This window comes from Saccostrea cucullata, unplaced genomic scaffold, assembly GCF_032062105.1.
Source record: "Saccostrea cucullata isolate Sc308-1 unplaced genomic scaffold, CSIRO_AGI_Scuc_v1 ctg3017, whole genome shotgun sequence".
In the NCBI taxonomy this organism is placed as follows: domain Eukaryota; kingdom Metazoa; phylum Mollusca; class Bivalvia; order Ostreida; family Ostreidae; genus Saccostrea; species Saccostrea cuccullata.
The window spans coordinates 171,867-187,625 of record NW_026928612.1 but is presented as its reverse complement, the minus strand read 5'-3'; the positions used below and the strand labels follow the sequence as shown (position 1 = coordinate 187,625).

Genomic DNA, 15,759 nt, shown 5'->3' with positions numbered 1-15,759 from the left:
CAAATAATGAAGAACGCGGTGCCATCACGTATATGTAGTGGGGAAATATCATCGCAGCATGAATCTATCTACACAACAAAGCAGAACGAGAAAATGCATTATCAAAGAATTTTAAAACGAATGAAGAATTGCCTGCCATCAAGAATGAAGAAATGCCATCGAAGAATGACAAAATGCCATCAAAGAATGAAGAAATGCCATCAAAGAATGAAGAAATGAAAAAAAGTGTCATGTGAAATATCATCTCAATATTAATTTATTTACTCAATAAAGTTGTGTTTCATTATTTTTAACAGTACACTTTATATTAAAAAAACGTTACAAGATAAAAATAAATAAAGATTGTTTACACATTGAGGAGGTATACGTTCCTAGTTTCAATGACGTACGTTGGAGAGCATGTCAGCGGTCGACTACGATTTACATGTAGAAAGCCGGGGACGTTTAAACATTGCTCGACACCTCTCCTATCGTAGACGATAGTCGGATTTAGTGATTACCTGAATGAACTCCCGATTAACAACATGTCTTGATATAATCTGTCTGAAGCCCACAGGTAGGTGTTTTTGTTTCTTATTCTTCTGTGTTTTCTTTGACATGCAGAGAAGAGACATTTGACAGATCTGTTTTTTTATTAAATATAGTATGGATTAATACTGGATTGATAATCTGCAAAAAAAAATGTCTTGTGGCGTTTCATACATTTATTAAAGGTTTAAAATTTCTGCAATTTTTATTAGTTTAAAAGGAAAAGAAAACTTTTGTGTTTTCAAGCAATAATATTTTAATATTATATACAAAAATTATTTTATGTTTACAATCGGCAAATTAACACCTGGTAACGGGAGTATAGGGGTATTGTAGTTTCTAAAGACCAGATGATTCGGCATGGGGGATTTAAACTTATCATTCAGCGGTGACAGAATGTGGGGGTACTTAGATTTACAATGAACTGCAGTGCTCTTATGATTAGATTGTATTCAACACTATTAATCAATTACCTCTTATATGTCAGATCCAACACTTTACAGGTTGCCAACGTCTGTTACTTGGCTGAAGTGTATGTTATGATATGTAAATATCTTAAATATAAATAGAAATAAATATATGTTTTATTTACAAGTTTTCTAATCGTATTCAAATTAAAAAATGTTGAGAAAGAATTATACACATAAAAGCAAATTTTCGTCTTTTTGTGAAAGCTTTAGTTCCAAATCATTTGACTGAACAAATCCTCCTAGGTCGATATAAAGAATAAGAAAGCTCTTTTATTTTTGTGAAATGTAGCAGTTACGGAAAATGTAACAGAAGGTAATAACTCTCAAACTCCCGTTAAACTCCCATTTCTGATTCGCTGCTACTTTCTAATCAATAAATAGGAACGGTAAAATAAAATGACAAGAAAACACAAATTAGCTTCAAGCGCTGTAGGCAATATTTATGGTGAAAATTGACTGAAAACGGACAACGCCAAAAAGAGGGATATAATGTATTAATCCTTTAATCTATTGTTTCTGGGGCAAATTGACGCTCTAACTCAAGTGCAATTTACCGTCAAATACAAACGTAATAAGGAATTAGAATAAGCAGAACCATGTGATTTTGGCCTCCATTGACACAGAATGCAGGATCAGTTTTAATGTGTTTTCCTTACCTGTCCTGACAATGGTTTGGGCTGAAGAAAGGAAGAAATTTAAATACTTCATTCAAAATATTGTGTTAGGGTTTTAAATTGGATTACAACAGGGCTGACGAGATAGTAAAAACTTGGCGCAAATAAAATATTTCTTTATATACGATCAGGTTCTTATGGAAGTCCCAATCAAATAAAAAAAAATACAGATCAATAAATTCAAAGGTAGAAAATAAATATTTCAGGCTTTTAAAACTGAAGTTAGTTTATTTGACGTCACGAACAAAAGTTTATACAAGTTTTTAACAATCAATCGGTAAATTTTTAAGATAAACAAATTAATAAATACCCAGGAAGTTTCTAAAAATGTTTTTCAAACTTATGATATTGTTTCACATAAAAATAGTTGCACTAGAACCTTAGCAACAAGTTAAAATTGATCAATAATGATCAATACCAAAAGTTTTTTGGGAGTAAGAAAACTTAAAAATGAACTAGACTTAGTTCCTAGTAAATATCCTATAAAAAGATTCTTTTAGACGATTATTGTCTAAGAAACTGACACAGTTAGGCGGTTATATTGACAGCTGTATCTAACACAATGATACTAATGAAATATATGGAGGTAACAAACAGTATTCAAGCCAAAAAGAAATACAGCACAAAAGTAACTGGGTATTGGACAATCGCTCAAAAATGTGTGTTAGAACTATCAACATTTAACGATAGCACATAAATACAGACAAACTGAATACAAACACATACATACAGACCTACAATCAGAGAGACAAAACATTAAATATTGTTTTCCTTTTAATCCACTCCTTCTTTGTTATTATGTATCATCCGATATTGTTTGAGATTGATTTGTCATGAAAGATTGATGTGTGGATGGAATTACTCTAAAAGTGTTGTAAATCAGACGTGGATACTTCAAAACTCCAATGAAGTTTTAGAAACTTAAAAAAATCACAATATTTTATCAAAATCAGTTTCATCAAACTAAACAACATTCTTTATTTAACCATTCATCACGATCGATTAAAATGCAGATTTTTGACAGTATAAGCAACAGTACTTACTGTTTATTTATTAAAAATGGAACTCGGAAAATTATGAACCAAGCCATTGGTCAATTGCAAAACTACGAGAAAGGTATGTTTTAGCCTTATTGTGCTCTAAAAATGTAATGCCATCAAAAAGTTTTGAAACTGGCTTCAATATTAGTTAAGTATATGTCTGTGATAAATCAGGAAAGAATATGACATGAGGGATTACCAATCTGCTAATATGTCGTCATTGATGTGATGCATTTCTCTATTTTATACAGAAAACGTCTCAAAACGACCTATTTCAAAGGTAATTTTCCTTTAGAAAATAGTGTCCACAGCCGTCGCCCACTTTAATTTTTTGATATGTTGTGCAAAAGTCAATGAAAAAACATTCTATCTCAAAATCTTTGTGGGCGATGGCTGTGGACAATATTATCTAAAAGAAAATTCCATTAAAAATTGGTGTTTTCTGCTACTTTTTAAGGAAATACGGGAAAATGCACATGTTTGTGACGTCACAATTACCATTTTAAAACACATGTGAGATAATTTTTTGTAAATTTTTTTTTACAAGAAATTCGAATGTTTTGGAAAGCATGAGTTTTTATCTATTACACCATTTTCATTTTTTTTTCGAAAATCACAGGGCATGATTTGCATGGAAACCATACCTTGTTCTTTGCTTACAAAAACACTCTGATTGTACATGCAAATACTCTAAAGTTGATATAAAAAAATTCTAACTGTGTTTCAAAATGACTTTGTCGATATTATTTTGAAAATGATGTCAGACAACAATATGTCGGAATTCCCATGGGTTTCAACTGTGCTCGTTATTAGCATACCTATCTATGTTTTCATATGAAGCAGAATTATTATCATTGGATAATAGTTACTTCCACATAGGGTGAATTCACCATGCATCGGACACATACCTTGCATCGGACAACTTTAGACAATAAACTCTCTTTCAACTTAAGAGTTCCGTGTATTTATTTGTTTCTGTCTTGAAGCTGAAGACTTAAATTTTTTAATGATACCGATTGTTATTATCATGTTGTGATAAAAATACCCCGAGAATGGCCTTGAAGTTACGTCATATTTTACATCATCAAAGGGGAACAACCAGGAATTTAAGATTTTGCGATTTTTAGAGTTATCGTTCTTAAAATTCGACTTCAACGGAACGAGGCAGACTTTGGTGAATAAAGATTGATAATTTTACATAAATTTTAAAGAAATTTCACTTCAATGTTCGTATAATTCTTTTAAAAGCTGGTTTTCACTAGTATGTTCATTTCTCCGTACATCGGACACAAATTAACCATGCATCGGACACTTTCCGATGCAAAGGTAAGCACTACCATTTTCATACAGAACCCAGCTGATAGCTGTTTTTTGCGGAAAAGGAAAATAAAAACTCTATATTTTCAGTCAAAATACAGGTTATCGATGTATGACGTCTGGAATTTGACTCAATTTATTTCTACAAACCAGAGTATGATAAACCATGAAAAAAGGCGCGAATTACCGCATTAAAAGCATTTTAAAGCATTTTTAAGGCAGAGTGAGGTCTCTTGAATCGTTCTACATTTGTGCAACAATATCGTCAATTAGATTTAAATTGAGGGTTAATTCTTAGATAAAAGATAAAAATATATCCATATCAAGGATTTTAAAGCACTTTAATAAAGGTATGATATTTATCCAGTCAAAATACCGTCTGTCCGATGCATGGTAAACAATGTCCGATCCATGGTGAATTTTGAGTTATTCCTAAAAACTCGATTTTTGAGGATATTTTCTAAATAAATGGCATATAATTGTGTCCCAAATTGATATTTTAATCACAAACTAAATGTTAAACTCCATTTTGATAATTTTCCGTCGGTAGCGATATCGCTAGAACTTGTTGAAGTACAAGGGTATCCGATGCATGGTGAATTCACCCTATACGTTGATTCGATATTATTCCAGTGAACATGAAATAAAAAATACCACAGAATATGGCATAAATGTTCCATGTATGAAAATTTTACTAGAAGAACGCTTGCATGGCGTTTGATTCGATACACATGAATAAATTCTTCTCAAGGAACAATTTATATAACAAGGCAAGTTATTGGACAGCAGGTTGATGAAATAGGGATATCGACACTCTCGTTTAAATCCATTATTTTGCGAGTTCTTTGCCCTGATCAATGACCTCGTCAGCAAGTAAAATATATGGTCAAGTCGATGCATATCTGACTTTTTTCATACCAATTGTTAGACTAATATTTACACACGGAATGTCTCAGGGTTTTTTCATTTTCCCAGTCTTGACAAGGAACACACGACAAACAACCTGTCGACAGAGACGCCTTTTCCTTCATGGCACCTGATTCCACCTCTGACAATTTAGAAGCCCATGTTTGCTCTGCTCTCGTGTGTATTATTCCAATGGTTTTAAACAATCTTCATTTTCTCCATATTTCATTACATTGTCTAATTAGAATAGGAAAAGTCTTTGACCTCGATTGTGCAGATGTCTTTCTCTTGAGCATATAGAGTGCGTTTGTACAAAACTGGAAAACGTTGCGTTGAAAACTGTTCGAGTTATAAAGTCACAACACATTTACAAACATTCAGACATACATACTGTGTATAGAGAAATTATGAAATATATGGGTATCATCCTCATTTTTGAAACTAAACAAAATTTAATAAATACAATGAAAAATATTTTTATTTATTTATCATTTACATCAAATATTTTGATAGACATTTTCATTTGCAGTGGCATGGGACATTTATTGCCGGTGATAAGGGTATTTTACATACATGTTACTATTTATTCGAATCCATTTTTAGGTCACCTGAGTCACTCTGGTGACCTATTGCTATCTGTTTTTGTCCGTCGTCGTCCGTCGCACGTCGTTCGTCGTCAATCGGTCGTAAACTTTTGAACATTTTCAGCTTCTTCTCTGCAACCACTGAACCAATTTCAACCAAATTTGGCACAAAGCATTTATAGGTGAAGGGGAACAAAAATTGTGAATTTCATGATCCCTGCCCCCCTAGGGCCTGGGGATGGGGCTAAAACCACTAAAATTAATGCAATCTTTAAAAATCTTCTTCTTTACTCCTGGGCATCAAGCAGTCAAACTGTTTGCATGATTGTGATCAGCATTGAGTCTTCTACCAAAATTGTGAAATTCATGGCCCTGGGGTCAGGGGTTCTTGTGCTAGGGCGGGGCTCTAATGATTATATAGTGAAAATGCATTATTTCTTTAAAAATCTTCTTCTCTGCTCCTGGGTATTAAATAAACTAACTAAGTACATAGTTATGATGAGCAATAGTGCCTCTACCAAAATTGTGAATTTTATGGCCCCAGGGTCAGGGGTTCTGGTGTTAGGGCGGGGCTCTATTGATTATATAGTGAAAATACATGAATTCTTTGAAAATCTTCTTCTCTGCTCCTAGGTATTAAATAAATTAACTAAGTACATAGTTATGATGAGCAAGAGCGCCTCTACCAAAATTGTGAATTTTATGGCCCCAGGGTCAGGGGTTCTGGTGTTAGGGTGGGGCTCCATTGATTATATAGTGAAAATACATGTATTCATTGAAAATCTTCTTCTCTGCTCCTAGGTTTTATATAAACTAACAAAGTACTTAGTTATGATGAGCAAGAGTGCCTCTACCAAAATTGTGAATTTTATGGCCCCAGGGTCAGGGATTCTGGTGTTAGGGTGGGGCTGTATTGATTATATAGTGAAAATACATGAATTCATTGAAAATCTTCTTCTCTGCTCCTAGGTTTTAAATAAACTAACTAAGTACATAGTTATGATGAGCAAGAGTGCCTCTACCAAAATTGTGAATTTTATGGCCCCAGGGTCAGGGGTTCTTGTGTTAGGGCGGGGCTCTTTGATTATACATGTATAGTGAAAAAACATTAAATCTTTGAATATTTTCTTCTCTGCTCCTGGGTATTAAGCAGATGAACTACCTATATAGTTATGAGCAAGGGCCCTTATCTTCAAGAATTGTGAATTTCAAGGCCCCAGGGTCAGTTGTACCATAGAGGGGGAGGGGGGCTGTACTTATATACTGAAAATGAATGAATTGTTTGAAATCTGCTCCTTGGTATTAATCAAATGTTTTTGAAAAGCAAGGATGCCTTTTCAAAAATTGTGCAATGTTTGGATCTAGGCCTAAGAGTCAAGGGTTCATGTGTGGTAGCGGCACTACTGATTATTGCTGAATATTATTGATTTGTTGAAATGCATTTTTTGTTCCCCTACCCTGCCTATGGGTATTAAGTAACCAAACTAAGCAACTTCTAAGTGTATAGTTATGATGATCAAAATTGTAAATGCTATAGCATCTGGCTTAAAACATGGATCAAATTCAATCACTGGAAAGTTGTTGCATAATGCTCAGGTGACCTATAAGGCCCATGGGCCTCTTGTTTCTGTTCTGTTGGAATTCGATGAGACATAATGCAATCTTCTTCAGTCTCTTTACGTTCTATTTTAGGTGTTTAGGTGTCCAGTTGCAGTAGATGTCTAGTATTCGTTCGTCTGTCCACCCTAAGAACCTTAATCAGCCCTGGGGCACGATACTTAAACCTGAGTACGGCCTTGGTCACCAGAAAATGACAGATTACGAAATAGACCAGACAGTGGATCGTCTGTATAAAATTCCCGCCACAAAAGAACGGGTGTACGAAAGACCAGGAAAAAAGATGACAGAGGAAGAAATTACAGAAATGGTTGATATTTTTATGCAAATATGTGTAGAGTGTGCGACTGAGCAAATCATTTCTATTTTGACAAATTCTATTAAAAGAAGAGGGCATAAGCTCAAGATATGTAGAGGAAACCTTGTGTCCCAAAGAATTCTCAATTATTAAATTAATTTTTAAAAAATGCTTACCAATTTAAATGTACTTTTTCTCTTTAGCTACAGCGACTAACCAAGGCTCCCGTAGAGAAGATTCCAGACAGTGACAGACGGGTGACGAAATCTACATACAGCGAAATGGGCGTGGTCAGTTCCTACGCCTGGAAGGGTTATAACTAGGGAATCATGAAAATGAAGTTTTCATTTATTACAATTAGCAGAGACTAGTTATAATTTCATACTATGTTTTTATATAAGAAGCTATATGATCATATTCATAAAATTTAATTGACATAATCTGATGAGTGTACAAATGTATTTTATTTGTCTTTAAAATGTTAATAGAGGAACTTACCTCACACGTGTTTCAGATTTTTTTTTTGTTTGTTTTGTTGAACACGAGAAATAAAACAGAGCTTGTAGTATTTATTTCAGAAAAATGTGATTGAAATATTACGTCATTATAGTATATTGTAGTCTGTAAGAAGAATTTGAATAAAACAGTCCTTTGAAATCAATATAGAAAAGAGACATCGATTGCATGCTTCCTATAAATAATTGATTTGATCGCGCAAAGAATGACCAAGACATATGAATGTTTGACATTGTGATCATGACGTTGATATGAAAAAAGATGCTTGAGTTTCTGATTGATATTCTCTATTTAGATTTTAAGAACGTCTTCCATCAATATATTGGTATTTCCATGGATACCAATTGTGCACTCATATTAGCAGATTCCCCTTTTTAAAATTCACATGAAGCAAAATTATTTTTTCGTAATTTTGTACAAAAAGAAGATAACACTTGTGGTGGCCTTCAACTTGATATTTAGATACATGTACATGTACTATAAAGTATATCGACGACGCATTGTCAATTTACATTAGTTTATCAGATTATTAGAACTTATGAAATGATGACTTTAAACGAGACTGCTGATATTCTTTTTTCAACAACATTTTTGTCGATGCATTTCCTCGTTTTAGAAACTTTACATATGTAGAGCATGCTCTTGCGCATCGAATCAACTGAGATATATAAACTCCGCAGCTAGTCTCCAAAAACCACAAAGATATTGTCAATCAGATACTCAAGCATCTTTGTGATATCAACATTAGTACTTTTGTTTACAATCAGAATGTTTTTAACAAAATAATTTTGTAAATGAGCAATAAAAAGGTGAGTTAGTTTACGATTTCCATTCTAATTGAAAAGCAGCTGCCAATCAATCAATCAATCTCTTTATGCCTATAAATAAAATAATAAAACTTGATTTAATTTATACATAGGATAATTCAAAACGTTCAACCAACGTAAAACGGAATCACAATATGCATGTTTTGATATTGAGAAAATTACCTTATAAAGATGAGAAATTTCCCTGTGTAATTGTATGAACATAAAGAATACACGGAAGTTGAAATTGAGTTACCTAAAAATTACTCTTAAACCAATGAATTAGGCATGCAAACAAAATAGAAGAATTAGACTTTTTTCCTTATCAATACATTTTTTAAAATAAAATTTCCCTAAGCAAGTGTTTTCTTGCATAAGAACACATTGAACATCTACCAGGAAAGGTAAGAATACATATATTTTATTTTTTTTTAATTTGCAAGTAAAACAGTTCCAGTCAATGAAACCTGATTTATTATCAATTATTCAATGCCAAATTTTTTCATAATTACTTATTTTTAGAACGATCCAGGTATTAATTATCATGGATGATAATTGTATTTTTTCATAGATGTGAGTTCTATTTACTTTTTTTACTCACTGTATTACTGTACTTCAATTTTTGCTTAAGAAAAGAAATGCATCTATATTCTTTAAAAATTTTAACCCGGAAGAATATATAACAAAGAGTGTCACGTGACGTTTGAAATCCTCTCCTTGGAAGCCGCCATTATTGCAAGATAAGTACATATACATTAGGTAATGTATAAAAATCTTTTTAATTCACCAGTGAACTCGTAAAGGACTTTGTTGGAAATAATTTTTTTGACTTCTGGTTTTTTTTCGTTTGAAAGCAAAAATAAGTGTTAAGAATGATAATTTTGATGAAACTATTTTAATTACAGATATTTCATGAAAAATTGAACCATGGACCACCGTACTTCTTGCCAGGATGTGATGCGATGTGCCCTGTGTAAGACCGCTGTGGTACAGACGTACTGTGAAACATGCCATGTCAACTTATGCAAGCCTTGTGTCGGCGAACACATTTCTACCCATCCCCCCAAACCCCACAAAATTGTTGACTCCATGGAAGTACAAACTACTTTTATTTATCCTAAATGTACATCCCATGATGAAGAAATTTGTGAAATACACTGTAATCATTGTGACATTCCTGTGTGCAGTAGCTGTCTTGTTACAGATAAACATTTAGGACATAAATATGTAAAAATCTTGCAATTCCGAGAAGAAAAAGTGAATCAAATCATCAAGGACAAAATTGAACCCAACGAGAAAATTTATCCAATACATGAGGCCATTGCCTCTGATGTGCAAAACAGAATGAGTCAGTTAGAAAAGGAGTATGGAGATCTCTCAACAGCCATAACAAAACATGGAGAGGACTGGCACAGAGAAATTGACAACCTTGTCGAGAAACTTAAAGCTGAAGTTGATGAGATGAAAACCAGACAGTTAGAAACGCTTAAAAGACATTTAAATGAAATTCACCAGAAAATGTCGAACATTAAGGGGATAATCAGATCAATTAATGATGCTGTAGATTCTTCGGACATATCAACCCTGCTTAGTGTGCCTTCAGTAGATCAATGTAGAAAACTTCCAAGCAAAATCATAGTCTCCAAGCCCAAATTTTCTGCGAAAAAATTACTGGTAGACCAATTCTGTAGTCTGACACTCGTTCCATTAAAATCAGATGATGAAGGCTACTTGTCAGAGACAACAGAAAGATCACCAAAAACCGAATCCCCTCATCTACTTAATAAAGAGTTTCTAGATGAACCACAGACTGTCACAACCATAGACACTGGGTACAGATATCTTTACAATGTGGCCTGTCTAAGTGATGAAGAAATCTGGACAAGTGGATGTGACACCACCATGAAACTCTACAGCATCAATCAGGGATCACTACTCAAGTCAATCACAACCAAGTCAGGAAATGTGCCGTATGACATAGCAGTGACAAAAAGTGGAGATCTAGTTTACACTGATTATGATGATAGAACGGTGAACATTGTGAAGAATGAGAAGATAGAGGAGGTGATCAGACTACAGAACTGGAGACCCTACCGTTTGTGTAGTACCTTCTCTGATGACCTCCTGGTTACCATGGAAAGTGATGACAACAAACAATCAAAAGTTTCCCGTTACTCTGGTTCCACAGTAAAACAAACCATTCAATTTGATGATAAAGGTAAACCTCTCTATTCATCTGGTTCTCCTTACTTTAGATGCATTAAATACATAACTGAGAACAGGAACCTGGATATCTGCATGTGTGTCTTATGATGGAGCTAGAGCAGTAGTGGTAGTTAACCAAGCCGGGATTCTTAGATTCAGATACACTGGACATACTCCTGTCCCAAATAACTTACCATTCGGCCCAAGAGGAATCGACACAGACAGTCAAAGTCACATCTTAACAGTTGATTGCAATAACCATTGTGTACACATCATAGACCAGGATGGACAGTTCCTCCATTACATACAATGTGGAATGAGTTATCCCTGGGGACTAAGTATAGATACAAATGACAATCTGTTTGTTGCTCAATGGCAAAACAATCAAGTGAAGAAAATAACACATTACTAGTAATACTTAACATTGAAATAATTTAGGAATGAACTTCAATATACAAACAATGACATTGGTGTGGTTAATATAAACATAAAATTGCAATTTATCATTACGTCAAATGCTTAATGACGTTGTCATAAGATTGCTTAGGTCATTGAAACAATTAATTTTCACTTTATTAGCCCTTGAACATTCATTTCCCAAATCCAATTTTAGAAGAAATATCAGTCTGCCCGATGTATGCTTAATGGGGATATTGTAATTAACAGTTTATATTAGTGGTAGTTTGGTTCATACTGTGTGGTCCTTGTGAATATTTGTCGGTCTTGTGATTTCTTGACTTGAATCTTTCCATCCTTTGTTGATCATCAAAAATTTCATAGGTCTTGTAAGTTGAGACACTCAACTGGTAGTTTCATTCTTGCAAACATATGTAATAATAAAGATATAAAAAGCTTTTTATGCTATATACAATGTATCTTGAAAATAATTAATTTAACTCTTTTGTTGTTGTGGGATATAATTTTATTACAGCTCCCTGCTTCGAATTCCGATTTTACTGTAAGAACTAGGTTTTTGCTTGTCCATGATAACCCAATCTAAACTATGCTTTATATGATCAAAGGTTTGACCCTTTGGATGCAAAACACCAAACGCTGCAGGTAATTTTTGCGTGCTCTCCTTCCCTCACTGAGTATGACAATGTAAGATTCCTAGCGGCATAGTCCTACAGTTAAGAAAATCAAGCTGTTTATTAGCTGCCTCTTTCCATAAATGCGCTACAGTTTGGACTACACGCACTGCTGCACTATTTCAGCTCTTAAAATAAATGTAGACTAGAGGTTCCATGTTTCATGCCCCACTAGTTCAGAAAATTTCCGGATTCACATGAACTAAATTGTAGTCCTTTTTCAGGTGGAATCATTTTATGAATTCCATGGGTTCGGAAAATTTGCAGTTTTGATGATAGCGAATGATGACTGATACTATAAATCACCACAATGATGTATTTTTTACACAAATGTTATCAATTACTTACTGTTTTACTTTTGTAAAAGCGCACAATTACTGTTCATCTGATATCCAGTATCTGTGTAAAATCAGAGTGGTTTTTATTTTAAGATACGAAAATTTCTTGTTTCCATTTTATTCAGACGGCACCTTTCTATAATTTATATTTTAAAAAACCCCAGTTATTAACTTTTCTTGAGGAATAGTTGTATCAAGTGTAAAACAAAGAGGTTTATTATGATTAAGGACATACGCAAGGTACTTTACCTATTGATAATTTTTCAAGATATTCTAAATTTAAACTTACGAATACCATTATATGTTCTTAGACAAAAAATCAGCATGGCTTACCAGGGGTTTTGAAAAGATATCAAATTATTAAAAATTTTGTATTATTCAAAGAAAAATATATGAAAATTACAAAACATAAATTCCAGATTTTTTTTCAAAATTTGTTTTAGAAGAGTAGTACAAATCCATATATAGACTTTAAAAGTATTGCATACAGGTCCTTCTTTTAGTGGAACTCTTCAACTCCAGGGAAGAACCCAATAAAGTTCAAACTACGTTACGTATGACCTTAACATCACTTCCAAAATACGCGTAGCACAGTGCAGTTTGTAAATTTGCAATGTAACATGTAAGAAACACCTCTGAACTATCAATTACATAAACATTCTTAAATTTTTTTTCTTCTAACCTACTGTACCTAAAATACAAATAGGAGTTACTGTTGTACATAATGTTAAATTTGTCCTATTTCTCCCTGTTGTGCTGTTTTTTTATCGCAATATTTACAGAAAATGCATTTATTTCGTAACACTTTAAACCCGGAAGAAAAAAACAATAGAGGAACAGGCACTTGACGTCATGCTTTTATTTTTGGTCACAAAAATATAACCCCCACCTCATATAAATAACAGTAACTGATTAGAAAGGGTATATATTTTTGGTGCAAACAAATACTGTAGCTCATTTCTCGTTGGAAGAGGCCCTCGTCATTGCTTTAAATCAGGTAATGCCTATCTAAAACGTTTTGTGTCTCCAAATTTTATTATGAGCAATAATTGAAGTAAAAAAATAATAGCGTAATAAGAAAACCATATTTTCCATTTCAAGAATGAAATAATTGTGTGCGCACAATTTTATATTAAAAATACAAATATAGACATGTCATTGAAATTAAGAAATTACTTTTTAAGCAGACATTTTAATGAAGATTTAAAGTATGGATCCCCAAACCAGTGGTCAAGACGTGATGCGATGTGACCAGTGTGAGACCGCTGTGGTACAGATGCACTGTGATACATGTTTTGTCAACTTGTGTAAACTTTGCGTAGGAGAACATTTTTCTGCTAATCTATCAATATCGCATAAAATTGTTGATTTCAAGGAAAGAAGGTCATCTCTTATTTATCCTAAATGCACCTATCATGCTAAAGAAACTTGCGAGTTGCATTGTTGCCGGTGTAAGATTCCTGTTTGCAGTAGCTGCCTTGTATCTGAACATCATCTTAGTCACAACTTAGTAAAACTCTTGCAAGTCCGAGATGAGAAAAGGGACAAAATCCTCAAAGAACTGAGAGAACTTAACGAAACAATTTATCCAACCTATCAGGACATTGCCGTTGATGTAAAAAGCAGAATGATCCAATTAGAAAAGGAATATGGAGATCTCTTAAAAGCCATAACAAAATATGGAGAGGACTGGCACAAAGAAATTGACAAGATAGTCAAAAAACTAACATCTGAGATTGGAAAGATTAAAAGAACACAGTTACGAATACTTCAAAAACATTTATATAAGATATGCAAGAAAATTTTGAACATCCAGAAAGTAATGAAATCCAATGAAACTGCGCTAAACACGACACAAATCTCAGCTCTATTAAGCATGCCTTCCTTCGTTGATGAGTATAGAAAACTTCCAAGAAAACTCTTCGTTTCATTGCCCAAGTTTTCTCCCAAAACACTATTGACTGATCAACTGTTTTCTTTAACAGCAATTTCGTTAAAATCATATAAACATGGCTACAGTATGAAGACAACACAGAAATCACCAGAAGCTGGATCCTCTTCTCAAGTAAAACAGCTGCTTGATGAACCAGAGACTGTCACCACCATAGACACTGGGTATCGATATTTTGTCAGCGTGGCTTGTCTGAGTGATGAGAAAATCTGGACAAATGGAGATGACAGCACCATGAAACTCTTCAGCATCAATCGGGGATCACTATTCAAGTCAATCACAACCAAGTCAGGGAACTGGCCATATAACATAGCTGTGACTAAAAGTGGAGATCTAGTTTATACTGATTACTATGATAGAACTGTGAACATTGTGAAGAATAAGAAGATAGAGGTGGTGATCAGACTACAGAACTGGAGACCTCGTTATGTCTGTATTTCCTCCTCTGGTGACCTCTTGGTTATCATGGAGTGTGATGACAAAAAACAATCAAAAGTTGTCCGTTACTCTGGCTCCACAGAGAAACAAACCATTCAGTTTGATGATCAAGGTAAACCTTTCTACTCACCTGGTCTTTGTTACAGATACATAACTAAGAACAGGAACCTGGATATCTGTACAGCTGATAACAAAGCAAAAGTAGTAATGGTGGTCAATTAGGCTGGGAAACTGAGATTTAGATACACTGGACATACTCCTGCTCCAAAGAATCAACCATTCAGTCCACGAGGAATCACCACAGACAGTCAGAGTCACATCCTTGCAGTTGATGTTAACAATTTCTGTGTCCACATCATAGACCATAATGGACAGTTCCTCGGTTACATAGACTGTGGTCTGTGTAAACCTTGGGGACTGTGTACAGATACAAATGACAATTTGTTTGTTGCTGAAGGTGGAAACAATCAAGTAAAGAAAATAAAATATTACAATTAAAAAAATAATTTACAAAACACCATATTTATATGTTGTTAACATTAAGCGTAGACGTGCACGCTTTATATTTGCATTTAAATCATTTTAAAATTTTGGTATTTGTCATTTCAAACATATCCCTATCAATATTGATGGAGAGCATGTAAATTGATGAGATGTATTTTTCTACAATGAAAAAATCCATGTTAAGTCAAAGAGCAAGAGGTTTATCATTGTATATCTTCATACATGTATACCTCTTGGTCCCAATATCAATATATTAAAACATTTTGATATACAATGATGAGAGCATTGCATATCTTCAATATTTAATGATATAAGATAAAACTCCGCTCGCAGAGACAAATATTTCCATGTATGAATTGACTTCCCACTTCTGTATAAATATAAAGTAGTTGGTTTAAGTCACTGGCACTTGAAGTTAGTGCTCGTTTCTTTCTCTCTTTTATTGATATCAACAAACAATTGTATAAGTTAAGTACAGA

At 33.7% G+C, this 15,759-nt stretch overlaps 2 protein-coding genes and 1 pseudogene across 3 annotated transcripts; all 3 read left to right on the top strand.

The window, feature by feature from the left end:
* Nucleotides 1-419: 419 nt before the first annotated feature.
* LOC134278183 (uncharacterized) lies at nt 420-8,056 on the top strand. Of its 2 annotated transcripts, none has more exons than XM_062760503.1 (3): nt 420-556; nt 7,220-7,446; nt 7,638-8,056. In XM_062760503.1, exons 2-3 carry the CDS (start codon nt 7,237-7,239, stop codon nt 7,755-7,757), a joined length of 330 nt encoding a protein of 109 aa, XP_062616487.1. In that variant the 5' UTR covers nt 420-556; nt 7,220-7,236; the 3' UTR covers nt 7,758-8,056. The 2 variants fall into 2 exon arrangements, with proteins under 2 accessions (XP_062616487.1, XP_062616485.1); XM_062760501.1 differs by having other exon boundaries at nt 7,212-7,446; nt 7,638-8,055.
* Nucleotides 8,057-9,683: 1,627 nt separating this feature from the next.
* On the top strand, nt 9,684-11,281 carry LOC134278172 (uncharacterized). Its single transcript, XM_062760489.1, has 3 exons — nt 9,684-10,104; nt 10,321-10,787; nt 11,240-11,281. The coding sequence occupies exons 1-3, from the start codon at nt 9,684-9,686 to the stop codon at nt 11,279-11,281; spliced, it is 930 nt and encodes a 309-aa protein (XP_062616473.1).
* Nucleotides 11,282-13,597: 2,316 nt separating this feature from the next.
* LOC134278171 (uncharacterized) lies at nt 13,598-15,274 on the top strand (annotated as a pseudogene).
* Nucleotides 15,275-15,759: the final 485 nt, after the last annotated feature.